This window comes from Staurois parvus, unplaced genomic scaffold, assembly GCF_062004578.1.
Source record: "Staurois parvus isolate SC_StPar_1 unplaced genomic scaffold, SC_StPar_1.0 ptg000106l, whole genome shotgun sequence".
NCBI classification, from domain to species: domain Eukaryota; kingdom Metazoa; phylum Chordata; class Amphibia; order Anura; family Ranidae; genus Staurois; species Staurois parvus.
In genome coordinates this window covers 8,228,510-8,241,204 of record NW_028317902.1, presented here as the reverse complement: position 1 = coordinate 8,241,204, position 12,695 = coordinate 8,228,510, and the positions used below count along the sequence as shown (strand labels likewise).

The 12,695-nt window shown below is 41.2% G+C and overlaps 1 protein-coding gene across 2 annotated transcripts in view; it reads right to left on the bottom strand.

The window, feature by feature from the left end:
* Positions 1 to 8,831: 8,831 nt before the first annotated feature.
* The window catches only part of LOC149467572 (flavin-containing monooxygenase 5-like), a 42,993-nt gene continuing 39,129 nt past the window's right edge, over positions 8,832 to 12,695 (bottom strand). For both annotated transcript variants that reach the window (XM_089671540.1, XM_089671541.1), the window contains one exon: positions 8,832 to 12,371. In XM_089671540.1, the coding sequence (XP_089527666.1) occupies positions 12,032 to 12,371 (340 nt within the window). In that variant the 3' untranslated portion in view covers positions 8,832 to 12,031. The remainder of the gene's footprint in view (positions 12,372 to 12,695) is intronic.

Below are 12,695 nucleotides of genomic sequence, written 5' to 3'. Positions count from 1 at the left end.
AACGGTACTGTGGTGACCACAATCTCTCCAGCATAAGCCAGAAAAGGGGGGGCTGTTAAATCTTATCCAATTTAGAGGGGACTTTATACCAATGAGTAAGCAATTTGAAGCTATTTTCTTGCATCTTTGTATCAACAGAGCTAGTACGAGTTAAGTGGTACAGGTGGTCAAGTTGTGTTTCTGAAAGTTATACTGCAAGTCTCTCTTCAATATGTATCAAGGTTTTCCAGCTGTCTCCTCCGATTGGAGCAGTTCATACAACACTGAAAGGGAATGAGGGACTTGAACATTCCCCATACAAAGCTTCTCAAAATTTGTCAAAGGTGGACAGCAGACAGATTTTGGGGAACAGGCTATGAACAAAGTTATGAAGCTGTCTATACCACTAGACATCCATTGGGAAATGCCCATACTGCTCTTGTAATGTGTTCAGGCAAAGTAAACCCTGTTCGTGAACAAACCTACCTATCTACCAACCAATACTTGAAGAAGGATGGTGTTCCCCAGGTTCAAACCAGGGGAAGCCCCCTAAAAGGACAAGGGGGAAACCAGAGGCAACAATTGCCCTAGCCTGTTTACTACATCCCATAAATTTAGTGCGTGGGTGGTGGTTGGAGAGGTGGATTCAGCCAGCCCCTTCAATGAGTAAGCCAGCCATGGAGCATGAGTTAAATTATGGCTGGCTAAGATCTTCTCCAGCAGTACCCAGAGTTTGTCTTCAACATGATGGTGCCAATCTAATATCTTCTGTAGTGCCATAGCTTCATAGCAGTGGCGAATGGCCAGGATACCTAAACCAGGACTATGTGAAGGTACGCCCACCCTGTCAAATGCCTTTTCGGCCTTGGTAGAAAGCAGCAGACAGGGTAGACGATCACTACACATTCATGCCCCACAAAAAATTTGGATGGCCCTGTTGGCATTGTCTCTGGCCTCCCGTCCAGCTATGAATCCCACTTTGTAGGGGTGAATTACTACCGGCAAGATGGGCTTCAGTTGGCTTGTCAAAATCCTAGCTAATATATCTGTGTTCAGGAGGGAGATTGGCCTGTAGTTATTGGGAAAAGTATGATTTTTAACTTCCTTTGGAAGGGCAGTGATAAGCCAGTAAGGATTCTCTGGGTGCACTGGTACCCGTGGCTAAGGCATTAAAGTAAGAACACATGTGGGAAGAAAGATTAGAGAGGAATTTGACATTATAGGCATTGGTAAAGCATCTCAACCTGGTCTCTTTCCTGTAGGGAGTTCTTTGATAATCGCTGCCGATTCAGTCGGTGTTATAGGTGCGTCAAGCTTATGAGAGACCTGAGGGGTGAGCCTTGTAAACTGTGCTTCCTCCAAATACTGAATGATGTGCGACACCTTCTGTGATGTAGAAGTCCCAGGGAGAGTGTCTGGCAGATGGAAGAGTTGGGCATAATAGTCGCAACATGCTTCCACTATTTTGGAGGGGTGTAGGACCATGGCGCCTGAGGCAGATTGCATCTTGTGTACATATGTAGAGATGGTTGCCAGAGTACCTTTTGAGCGCGATCAATCTCAGTATGTGGTGGGGCATCCAGGGCCAAGATCTGCTTAAAAAGGCCTTGTAATGTAGGGACCATGCCCCGGATGAGGTGGCCTCCGGCAGGCCCCTAATGCATGTGTTGGCTCTGCGGCTCCTATTTTCGTAGTCATCCAAATGGTTGTGTAAGGAGTCAATCTCTTTGTCTTGTGTCAAACATTTTTCCTTGAAAAGGAGAAATATGCTTGTAGGGTTGGTAGCATTTCCTCCAGTCTTGTTTCTAGTGACTCAATTCTATCCCCAAGGTGTGTAGTTTCAGTTTCTAAGTTCTCAATGTCTTTCCATAAGGCCTTCTTTACCCGTGTGGCGAACCACTCCTGATCTTCTTTTGTGTGGAGAAACCAGATGTGTGTGCAGAGGTCTCAATTACCTAGGGCATCTCTCACATCAGAGCCCTTGTCATGGCTGTCTGAAGACCATGGGGAGGTGAGGGGAGGAATCGTCGCAAGCACCAACCTTGGAGATGATATTTTAGAGCAGGGCTTGAAAAAGCCGCTTGCCAAATGAGAGGAGAAATTCTCTAGCGGCAAGCACAGATGATGGAGCGGCTGTGCTCCAAGCCTCACTGTGAAGCCGAGTTCCGGTTTTGGAGTTCCGGTTTCTGGCTTCTTCGGCACCGCCGCTGAGGGGACAGGTGCAGGAGAAGTCCGCTCTGCTCCGCTGAGAGGAGACACCCTCTACACCGCCGCGGGGGACTATATTTTGGACTCTATAGAAAAATGTAGTTTCATAAGCTTTAAGGGCGCGTGTTTGGGGGCAGGGCCAGGGTTGGGGTTGGAGGCGGACCTGGGCAAGGTTGGGTGGGGCAACTGGTGGAGGGTAAGGTTTGTGCCTGGCTAGTAGGTCTAGACTCCAAATTTTAAGCCCTGTTTTAGAGGCCATGTGTCAAGTGGAGGAGTCTCCAGCCAGTGCCATCTTGGAAGACTCGGTATGTCCCCGTCAGCTCTAGGAAAAGTATAAATATTGAACTGGAACGATGCCGAGGGGTCTGCTAAGGCTGAGAGGACTGTCACTGCTTAGTAGGAATTGCTAGGAGGGTAAGTCATCCCCGTGAGGCCGCTGTGGATGCTATAGTAGAAGCAGGTTGCCCAGAGCTCAAGTTTTCACATCCTCACGCTCTCATGCCGAAGCCACACCCCCCTAAAACTTCCCTTTATAATGAGAGGCCCTCAGATATCTGCACTCTCCCAAAGGAAAGGGCACAGGGATACATTAGTAATCCTTGTTACTGATTCTCATTAGGAATTAAATGCAAATAAACACACAAACACCATCTTAAAAAAAAGTCTTTTAGTTTTTAAAAATTTGGGCAAGCTTATAAAAAGAACAATAATATTTACGGAAACAAAGAATTGACAATTCCCTTGTGCTGCATTAAAGTGGTTGTAAACCTTTGGCATGAAATATGAATATAGCATGAACATAGCATGCCCCCTTATAAAGTTAAAAACCATATTTAGAACATAGCATAAACCAGTCCCATAATCAGTGAAAAAAGGTGCTCGAGCTTGTGTTCAACTTGTATTCAATATCTTGATTAGTGCTCCACTGTGCTCAACAAAAGTGCCCCACATGGACTAACACTCACTCTCATTCCAGTGACCATCTATCTCTAAAGTGGTCATTAATGCTTTGTGGAACAATCCCAGTAAGCTAATGGTCCCCAGATCCTTTAACCTGTGATCATCTATCCTTAGGGCGGTCTGTGACATATAAGGAAATATTTCCAAAAAAGCCCACTATCTCCTCAACTCCGCAAGCAGCATAGAAATGTATCACCATATATGAAGAAAAAGAAGGGGGCATCCCATAGTGTAGAACCATTTGGTACCTTTATTGGGGGTAGTTATATAAATGTACACTCACAAGAGAAGTGCCTATAGTCTGGCACCTGGTGTACTCAGCCTTGTTGTGAATCAAACATGGAAGCTGCTGACCTGATCACTCCTTGGGGCAGCGTATGTTCCACAGGGCGGATGTGACTTCGGCAGAAGTTGCATCATCAAACCTCAACATGTTTCGATGGATCGCCTTCAGGAAGTGCAGCCCCCTTATAGTGTATATTTGTCTCAGTCCAGAGCGCTGAGTACAATTTCTCTGTGTTGCCTCATTCTTCTGAAATCTGCCTAAGTTACTTCTGACAGTTTTTCCTGACACCAAGAGGTAAAAAAAAGTGACAGAGAAGGGAGCTTCAGCACACAACCTGCGATTGAAAGCCTTAGCTCTGTTCCTATGTGCTGTGTGAAGAAGTTGTGTCCCTTCCCTCCAATCAGCTCTCAGCTCTCCTCATTAAGCTCAGCAGAGTGTAACTTCAGCTTAACACTGAGCTTTCTGAAACCTAAGACAAGCTGTGTACATTCTGCACTTTGAATGGCTGTAGAGAACATTTTAATGTAAACACAATGCCAGGGATCCTGGGTGACATTATTGATCAAATATGGTCATTTACCAAATGTGGTCAATTTTGTCATTAGGATCCCTGGCTGATTGTTTACAAAGCAATAGGGAAGGATTTAGTTGGTGGGCTAAGGCCAATTTTTGGATGAATCAGCAAAAGGCAAACAGGTTGCGTTCACTTTGCACTCTGATTTGACTCAAATTTCATCCCTAATTTTGACAATAGATCAGGGGCAAAAAGCTGACAAGGATGCATGGTGTCTGGGAACAGATACAATGAGAGTAAAGGGATAGGATGTGGAGGACTCGCTGTAAGAGGGGAGAGAATGTGATATCAGTAAACTGCTGTGGGTGGTGGGATTCTGGTGTGGAAAGGTGGGTGGTAGAGAAATGCTGTGAGGTGGAATAATGTGACATAATGGGTCTTTAAATACAGTACATGTCTGCCAAGAAATCTAACCTCCTTTAACACCTGTAGGGATGTAATATGATGATGCTGCAAACCTGCATGACTCATAATTCCTCTTTTATTTGGCACCTGTATTATGAACAAATATTTTCAAGCTAGGTTAAACTCATATTGAATACAAGAAAAAAGAACCACAGCGCCCAGGACCACCTTCCCAACACACTCTTTGCGTGAAATGCTGCTGTACACAGGTATACAATCACAAAATTTCTTCAACTCAAAAAACAAATATTACAATTTTATATAAGTGTCAAAAAGCAAAAAAAATCTAATGACACATACAAAAAAATCAGTGACACATACAAGAGCAAAAAGTCCAGTGACACATACAAAAAAACGTCCAGTGACCAAAAAAACATATATTTTCATGAATTTCTTCAGTGCCAATAGTAATCCTTCCACCATCCACCAGTGGAAAACCAACATGAACCGCATTCACCAGATATTTGGTGAGTATAACGCCTTTCAGGATTATTTAGGGCTCCTGGACCCCCTTTATAACCTCCAAATATTGCCACCTCTAAGATACAGAAACCTCCTCCGATTACTCCCTCACCGACTCCACCAGATTTCAGGAAGAAGAAAAAAACGAATAGTGTGATACCGTTATAACTTTCAATCTTAATTAGCTTTAAACCAGACCACTCACATTTTAAAAGGTAATAACCAGCATTTATTTGTGTATAAAAACGACTTTTCCACAGATCCTGTAATAAGACCTCACAGCCAGGTACACAGCAGGATGACAGACCTCAGAAACAGCCTCCTCCACCCTCAAGACCAAGACTCAAGACTCGTCTTGAGAACGCCCTGTGGGTGGGGCGAAACGCGTTGACGTATTTCCGGCTGGACGTCCCGGCGTCCTGCGTCATTTCCGGTGAGTGGAACGCACGCCGAGCGGTGCGTTCCAAGGGGCCATCTTGCTTAGTGGAGGAGGCTGTTTCTGAGGTCTGTCATCCTGCTGTGTACCTGGCTGTGAGGTCTTATTACAGGATCTGTGGAAAAGTCGTTTTTATACACAAATAAATGCTGGTTATTACCTTTTAAAATGTGAGTGGTCTGGTTTAAAGCTAATTAAGATTGAAAGTTATAACTAGAGATGAGCGAATCGAACTTGGCGAAGTGGAATTCGTTTAGAATATTAGGAAAAATTCGATTCGCACCGAATCCGAATTTTAGCAAACTTCGGATGCACGAATCGAATTTTTCCCGATCAGCCGGCAAAAAGTGTCACTGCAGAGAGCTCCGCTATTTCTGACAGTTCTCTGACAGTTCCTTCACATTTACAGCGGTTGAAACATTGTATCTATTTGTTTCCATTTAGGATACTGATGTTTTTATTCGGAAATAAATAGATACAATGTTTCAACCGCTGTAAATGTGAAGGAACTGTCAGAGAACTGTCAGAAATAGCGGAGCTCTCTGCAGATACAGTTTTTGCTGTACTGGAATTCTTCTTCTTTTCATTCTTCTTCTTCTTTTCATTCTTCTTCTTCTTCTTCTTTTCATTCTTCTTCTTCTTCTTTTCATTCTTCTTCTTCATTCTTCTTCTTCTTCTTTTCATTCTTCTTCTTCTTCTTTTCATTCTTTTCATTCTTCTTCTTCTTCTTTTCATTCTTCTTCTTCTTCTTTTCATTCTTTTCATTCTTCTTCTTCTTCTTTTCATTCTTCTTCTTCTTCTTTTCATTCTTCTTCTTCTTCTTTTCATTCTTCTTCTTCTTCTTTTCATTCTTCTTTTCATTCTTCTCATGCTTCTTTTCATTCTTCTTTTCATTCTTCTTCTTCTTCTTTTAATTCTTCTTCTTCTTCTTTTCATTCTTCTTTTCATTCTTCTTCTCATTCTTCTTTTCATTCTTCTTCTTCTTTTCATTCTTCTTCTTCTTCTTTTCATTCTTCTTCTTCTTCTTTTCATTCTTCTTTTCATTCTTCTTCTCCTTCTTTTCATTCTCCTTCTTCTTCTTTTCATTCTTCTTTTCATTCTTCTTCTTCTTCTTTTCATTCTTCTTCTTTTCATTCTTCTTTTCATTCTGCTCATTCTTCTTCTCATTCTTCTTTTCATTCTTCTTCTCATTCTTCTTTTCATTCTTCTTCTTCTTCTTTTCATTCTTCTTCTTCTTCTTTTCATTCTTCTTCTTCTTCTTTTCATTCTTCTTTTCATTCTTCTTCTTCTTCTTTTCATTCTTCTTCTTCTTCTTTTCATTCTTCTTTTCATTCTTCTTCTTCTTCTTCGTCGTGCCCCGTGACTGCCCAAATGAGTGAAGTGTGCGGTGATTCTAAGATCGACGGCACTCATCTGCATGTCATACTGACTGACAGTATTATTTCTCTTCCCCAGCAGACTCCAAGGGCATTTAAATTAAAGGTACAGTGTTCTGCACTAATATAAAGGCTCTCTGAAGCCTAGAAACCCTTTTAATAAGTTAAATTCGCAGCGAATAAATTCGCATCGAATTGAATTTCTCCCGCATATTCGGCGAATCAGCCGAATCGAATTTTTGAATAATTCGCTCATCTCTAGTTATAACGGTATCACACTATTCGTTTTTTTTTCTTCTTCCTGGAATTTGGTGGAGTCGGCGAGGGGAGTAATCGGAGGAGGTTTCTATATCTTAGAGGTGGCAATATTTGGAGGTTATAAAGGGGGTCCAGGAGCCCTAAATAATCCTGAAAGGCGTTATACTCACCAAATATCTGGTGAGTGCGGTTCATGTTGGTTTTCCACTGGTGGATGGTGGAAGGATTACTATTGGCACTGAAGAAATTCATGAAAATATAAGTTTTTTTGGTCACTGGACGTTTTTTTGTATGTGTCGCTGGACTTTTTGTTCTTGTATGTGTCACTGATTTTTTCGTTTTTTGTATGTGTCATTAGATTTTTTTTGTTTTTTAACACTTGTATAAAATTGTAATATTTGTATTAATATTATTTATAGGATAAGGTATTTCACATATACAGATTGTTTTTGTGTTTTGCGCTGTTTTTTGAGTTGAAGGTTAAACTCATACGCCATGCTATGCAGGACATTTTGAAGGAAGCCATCTATTTAGATATATTTTGCTATTTTGAAAGGAAATAATATACCTACATGGCGATTTATATAAGAACAGTGCACCACCTGAGAGCTAAGAACATCTCAATGTATTCCAATGCCAGATGCAACTTAAACTGGAAGCACTGTCACATCTGTTATTCCACTGGAATGCCATCAGACTGCCAAATTAAATGCTACATTTTAAATACTCATGAGAAATGTTATTATATATAGTTTATGTTTAAAACAAACCTTTATTGTTGAAAAATTCCTAAACAGAGATTCTTTTAAAGTGCAGGCACCTATGGTAAATTGAAGGTTTGTACCTCCTTAATCTGTGTGAAATTGTTTTCACTGGCTCAGGAGATCCATAGGCTTGTATTGTGAGATGAAACTGTAAAGCAGAACCATTGTGTAGCACTGCAAAGCAGAAAACAGAACCTACACATTTTAAAGGTAATATGGCTTTCCCAATGGGCATAGATAAATATAATCTATATATAGAAAAATGTCTTTAAACACTAGCAGACATACATATGATTAATATCAAGATTTTATCTGTTGAATGTTTATCTAACCTGGACTGTAGCTGATAACTGCTGTGGAACTTCTTCTATTGTTGCTGTATTATCCTTCTGCAGTGTGGACAGGGTTAAACTGAATATTCATTAATGCAGAAGTGCAATGCCCATCTTTAAGGAAACCACTTGGCAATGCTCATTAATGGAGTATCTTCAGTGCAAGGGGCAGCCACCTTTGCAGGGTCTGATTTGATTCGGGAAGCATGTGATTGGGTAAGGCAGCAAAGTAAGGGGAAGTATGTCTGCAGGCTGCTGAGAGGAAAGGGGAGAACCATCTTAAAGCTAGCGGGTGGTAAGAAAAATTCTGGCCTGCTGGCTGAATGGAACCCACCACTCGGGTGAGATCTTAGACAACCAAAAAGATTGTTCATCACACCTCAGGCCTTAATGATTGTAAAAGTACATTTACTAATCATCTCTTCTTTTAAGCTATGCTTACCTAATAGATACTCTGAAATACCTCAAGGTGTGACAGTAAATGCTGGGTGAGTGAGGTGTGTCATCTTCAAGTGTGCAGAGAAATCACAAAACAATTCAGTGGCTGCTCTGAGGGTAGCGCTACATTTATCTAAACAAATTGAGTGTTCTACATTCAGTTTAGTTGGAAAACAATTGCAAGAAGTACATGCAAGAACCCATTGAACTGTTATACTTTGTATCTGTGCTAAAATCTACTCATTTCACAGTTGGTATATGTGTATATGTTCCATTACACGTTCCAGGCTTTTGTTAAATGATACTGCAATTTTCAGAATGCCATCTGGAAAATACGGAAGGTTGGGAACAGAGCCAGACAAGAGCATTTTATTAGAATCACATTCAATGACAAAGCCTGAGTAAAGAAAAGTATAATATAGTTGGGACAATTGTAATTTTTGCTTACATTTTATGATACTGAGTTAGCCCACCCTTTGCAGCTATAACAGCTTCATCTCTTCTGGGAAGGCTGTCCACAAGGTTTAGGAGTGTGTCTATGGGAATGTTTGTCCATTCTTCCAGAAGTGTATTTGCAAAGTCAGGCACTGATGTCAGATGAGAAGGCCTGGTTCGCTGTCTCCATTCTAATTCATCCCAAAGATGTTCTATAGGGTTGAGGTCAGGACTCTGTGCAGGCCAGTCAAGTTCCTTCACCCCAAACTTGCTCATCCATGTCTTTATGGAGCTTGCTTTGTGCAGTGGTTCAGTCATGTTGGAACAGGAATGGGCTATCCCCAAACTTTTTCCACAAAGTTGGGAGCATGAAATTGTCCAAAATGTCTTGGTATGCTGACATCTTAAGAGTTCCCTTCACTGGAACTAAGGGGCTAAGTCCAATCCCTGAACAACAGCCCCATACCATAATCCCCCTTCCCCCAAACTTTAAACTTGGCACAATGCAGTCAGGCAAGTACTGTTCTCCTGGCAACCGCCAATCCCAGACATGTCCATCAGATTGCCAGACAGGCAAGCGTGATTCGTCACTCCAGAGCACATGTCTCTACTGCTTTAGAGTCAAGTGGCGGTGTGCTTTACACCACTGAATCTGATGCTTTACATTGCACTTGGTGATGTAAGGTTTGGATGCAGCTGCTTGGCCATGGAAACCCATTCCATGAAGCTCTCTATGCACTATTGTTGTGCTAATCTGAAGGTCACACGAAGTTTGGAGGTCTTTAGCTATTGACTCTGCAGACAGTTTGCGACTTCTGCTCACTGTGCGCTTCAGCATGTGCTGACCCTGCTCTGTCATTTTACATGGCCTACCACTTTGTGGATGAGTTTCTGTTCTTCCAAGTTGCTTCCACTTTGTTATAATACCACTAACAGTTGATCATGGAATATTTAGTAGCAAGGAAATTTTCATGGATGGACTTATTGCACAGGTGGCAACCTATCACAGTACCACGTTTGAATTCACTGAGCTCCTGAGAGCAACCCATTCTTTCCCAAATGTTTTTAGAAGCAGTCTGTATGCCTAGGTGCTTGATTTTATACACCAGTGGCCATAAAGGTGATTGGAATACCTGAAATCAATGATTTGGAAGGGTGTACCAATACTTTTGGCAATGTAGTGTATGTATATTTATTTATGATATATGATTATTTGGTCTTCACGGTAGGGGTAAAGCTAATTCCTACTTTACTGGCTAGCGGATCAGATAGCAGTTGGGTGTAAATGGACAGGTGGTCAGTTTACATCCAACTGCCCATAGAGGACAGCAGGCTGTGTCTTCTCTGCATCAGCAGAGCGGACACGGACCAGCCATCCACCTGCTCAGTGGAGATCAGCTAACAGATCCCCTGCTGAGCAAGTGGACTCCTGGCGGTTGCCTGGCAGTGTAAAGGCCTTGTGCTTAAGGCCCTTTTCACACAAACGTTCCAATTGGGTCTGCCTGTCCATTTTTCAGGCTGACCTGATCAGACCCGCCATCCTCCTCTATGGAGTGGCTGGTGTAAACGGACATGTGTGGGTTAACACTCACCTATATCTAATCTAATCCAGGAAAAAGAATGGAAAGGGGATCTGTTCCCCTCAGTCTGGCAAGACTGGATTGGAGGTGTAAAGGAACAGCCGGTTTGTTTACATCCTACAGCCCAAAGTGAAGATCAGGCTGTGTCTGTGTCCACTCTGCATATGTAGAGCAGACACTGCCTTGTCATCCGCCTGCTCAGTGAGGGATCAGTGGACAGATCCCCTGCTGAGAAAGCGGATCGCAGGGGGAGTCTGTCCCATGTGAAAGGGGCCTTACACTGCTGTTTATATTAAAGCCTGCATCTTGTATATGAAATGTGCTATGAACCTTGTGTCTGCATTAGATACCCTTTAACTGGTGAATGTTGGTAAAAACTATACCAAAAACAATTTTTTTAAATTTTCTTTATGATATTCCCATAGGTATATTATCAAAACATAATTTATATAAAATTACAAAAATCTGTACAGTTAGAAAAAATCCGTACAGTTAGAAAGGACTACAAGTGCACTGAATGCTGCAGTGGCAGATGGGACTTGCAGTTTATTTATTTAAAGATCTTTTTAAATGAAACCCTGTACAACCGCACTGAATTTAAATGTGATAGTGACTGTGGGGGAGAAGAACCCCTGTACGCTTTCATGGCGGGGCATAAGGGGTGCTTAGGAACATGCTACACCATAAATACAGGTGTAACATGTTCCCAAAGGAAATCTTATGGTTTAAAAGGTAAAAGACATGAAAAGTTTTTTTTAGAAACAAAATAGTCATTTGCTTTCATTCTAAAAACTACAATAGAAAAAAGTCATCTGGAATATAATTGGTTGCCTCCACATAGACTGTATTCACGTATTTATCTTTTTAGTCAATAGGTTGTTCTTTTTTGTTGGCTAGTGCATTGTTTACAGTGTTTACTTGTTGGCACCACTGAGTTGACATTTGTGCCTACAGGCAAACAATCTTCAATGGAATTTGTCAGTGCTTATTCATACATATCAAATGGGCCAATGTACTTTCTGCTCTGTCCAGCTCTGATGTAGACCAGGGGTATCAAACTGGCATCATGCCTCTACCTTTAGTAGTCATGCTTGTAATTGTCAATCGTGCAATGAATCATGGGACTTGTAGTTTGGCAACAGCTGGAGGGCCGCCAGTTTGACACCTGTGACATAGACAGTCTACTAATATGAGTTGACAGACTGGTTTAAAAAAATATTTGAATCTTGAGTTAAGGAAGCACCAAACAGCTTTCCTATGGCATGTAGCAATGTTATGAAAAAGTATTGCAGGAAAGGTAGAGCTGTGGCTTCATTGTGATTTGATTACTTATACATAAACTTGGATTAATTTCCAGTCATTACATTCATTTCCTTAGGCTGACATAGAGTTAATAAATTTAACTTAATTATACTTGTTTTTCATACTTCATATGCAAATCTGTCAAAAGTTTGCACAATATCTGTTACTTTTTACTGCTGGACAACTGTCCCACTTAAATGTAATATATGATGGTCTGAAATATAATAAGTATTTCTTTAAGAGTAAAAAAATATAGCAGCAAAAACCACCAGTATTCCCAGAAGAAACAATCGTATAGGAGAAACGCCTGAGCTTTCCTCTACATAGCGAGTTCTTGTTGGCTTCACTGTTCGATCCCATTGAGTCAGGATGGTTTTTCTGGCTTTGTCCCACTTTCCAGGCCCAGTTATTCGATACTGATAAGGTGTACAGGGTCCAAAATAGATGCTCCAAGCAAGTTTGGGGTCAGTATGAAGGAGCTTCCACAAATCAGGCTTCACACCCAACAATTCTGCTAATTCATCCATGTACTCTATGTAGTCTACCTGTATGGTATGACGCTGACTGTACACATAGCTGGAAATGAAGAAAAGATCAGAATGAGGAATCATTGTTAATAATATATTCCCTAATTTTGTCTTCTTTGATTGACACAGTCTGAAACATAATAATCTCAAATGCCATTTATACTCTATAAGTAAAGGATTTTACATTTATTATATGACTCCTGTTATATTTTCACTTACCCTTTCTACATTTTATGTAAAGTGCAACTTTAAGCAATTGTAAAGGTGCAATTTTATTTTTAAATTAACCAACATGTTGTACTTACCTGCTCTATGCAATAGTTTTGCACAGAGCAGCCCCAATCCTCCTCCTCTCGGGTCCCCTGCTGACACT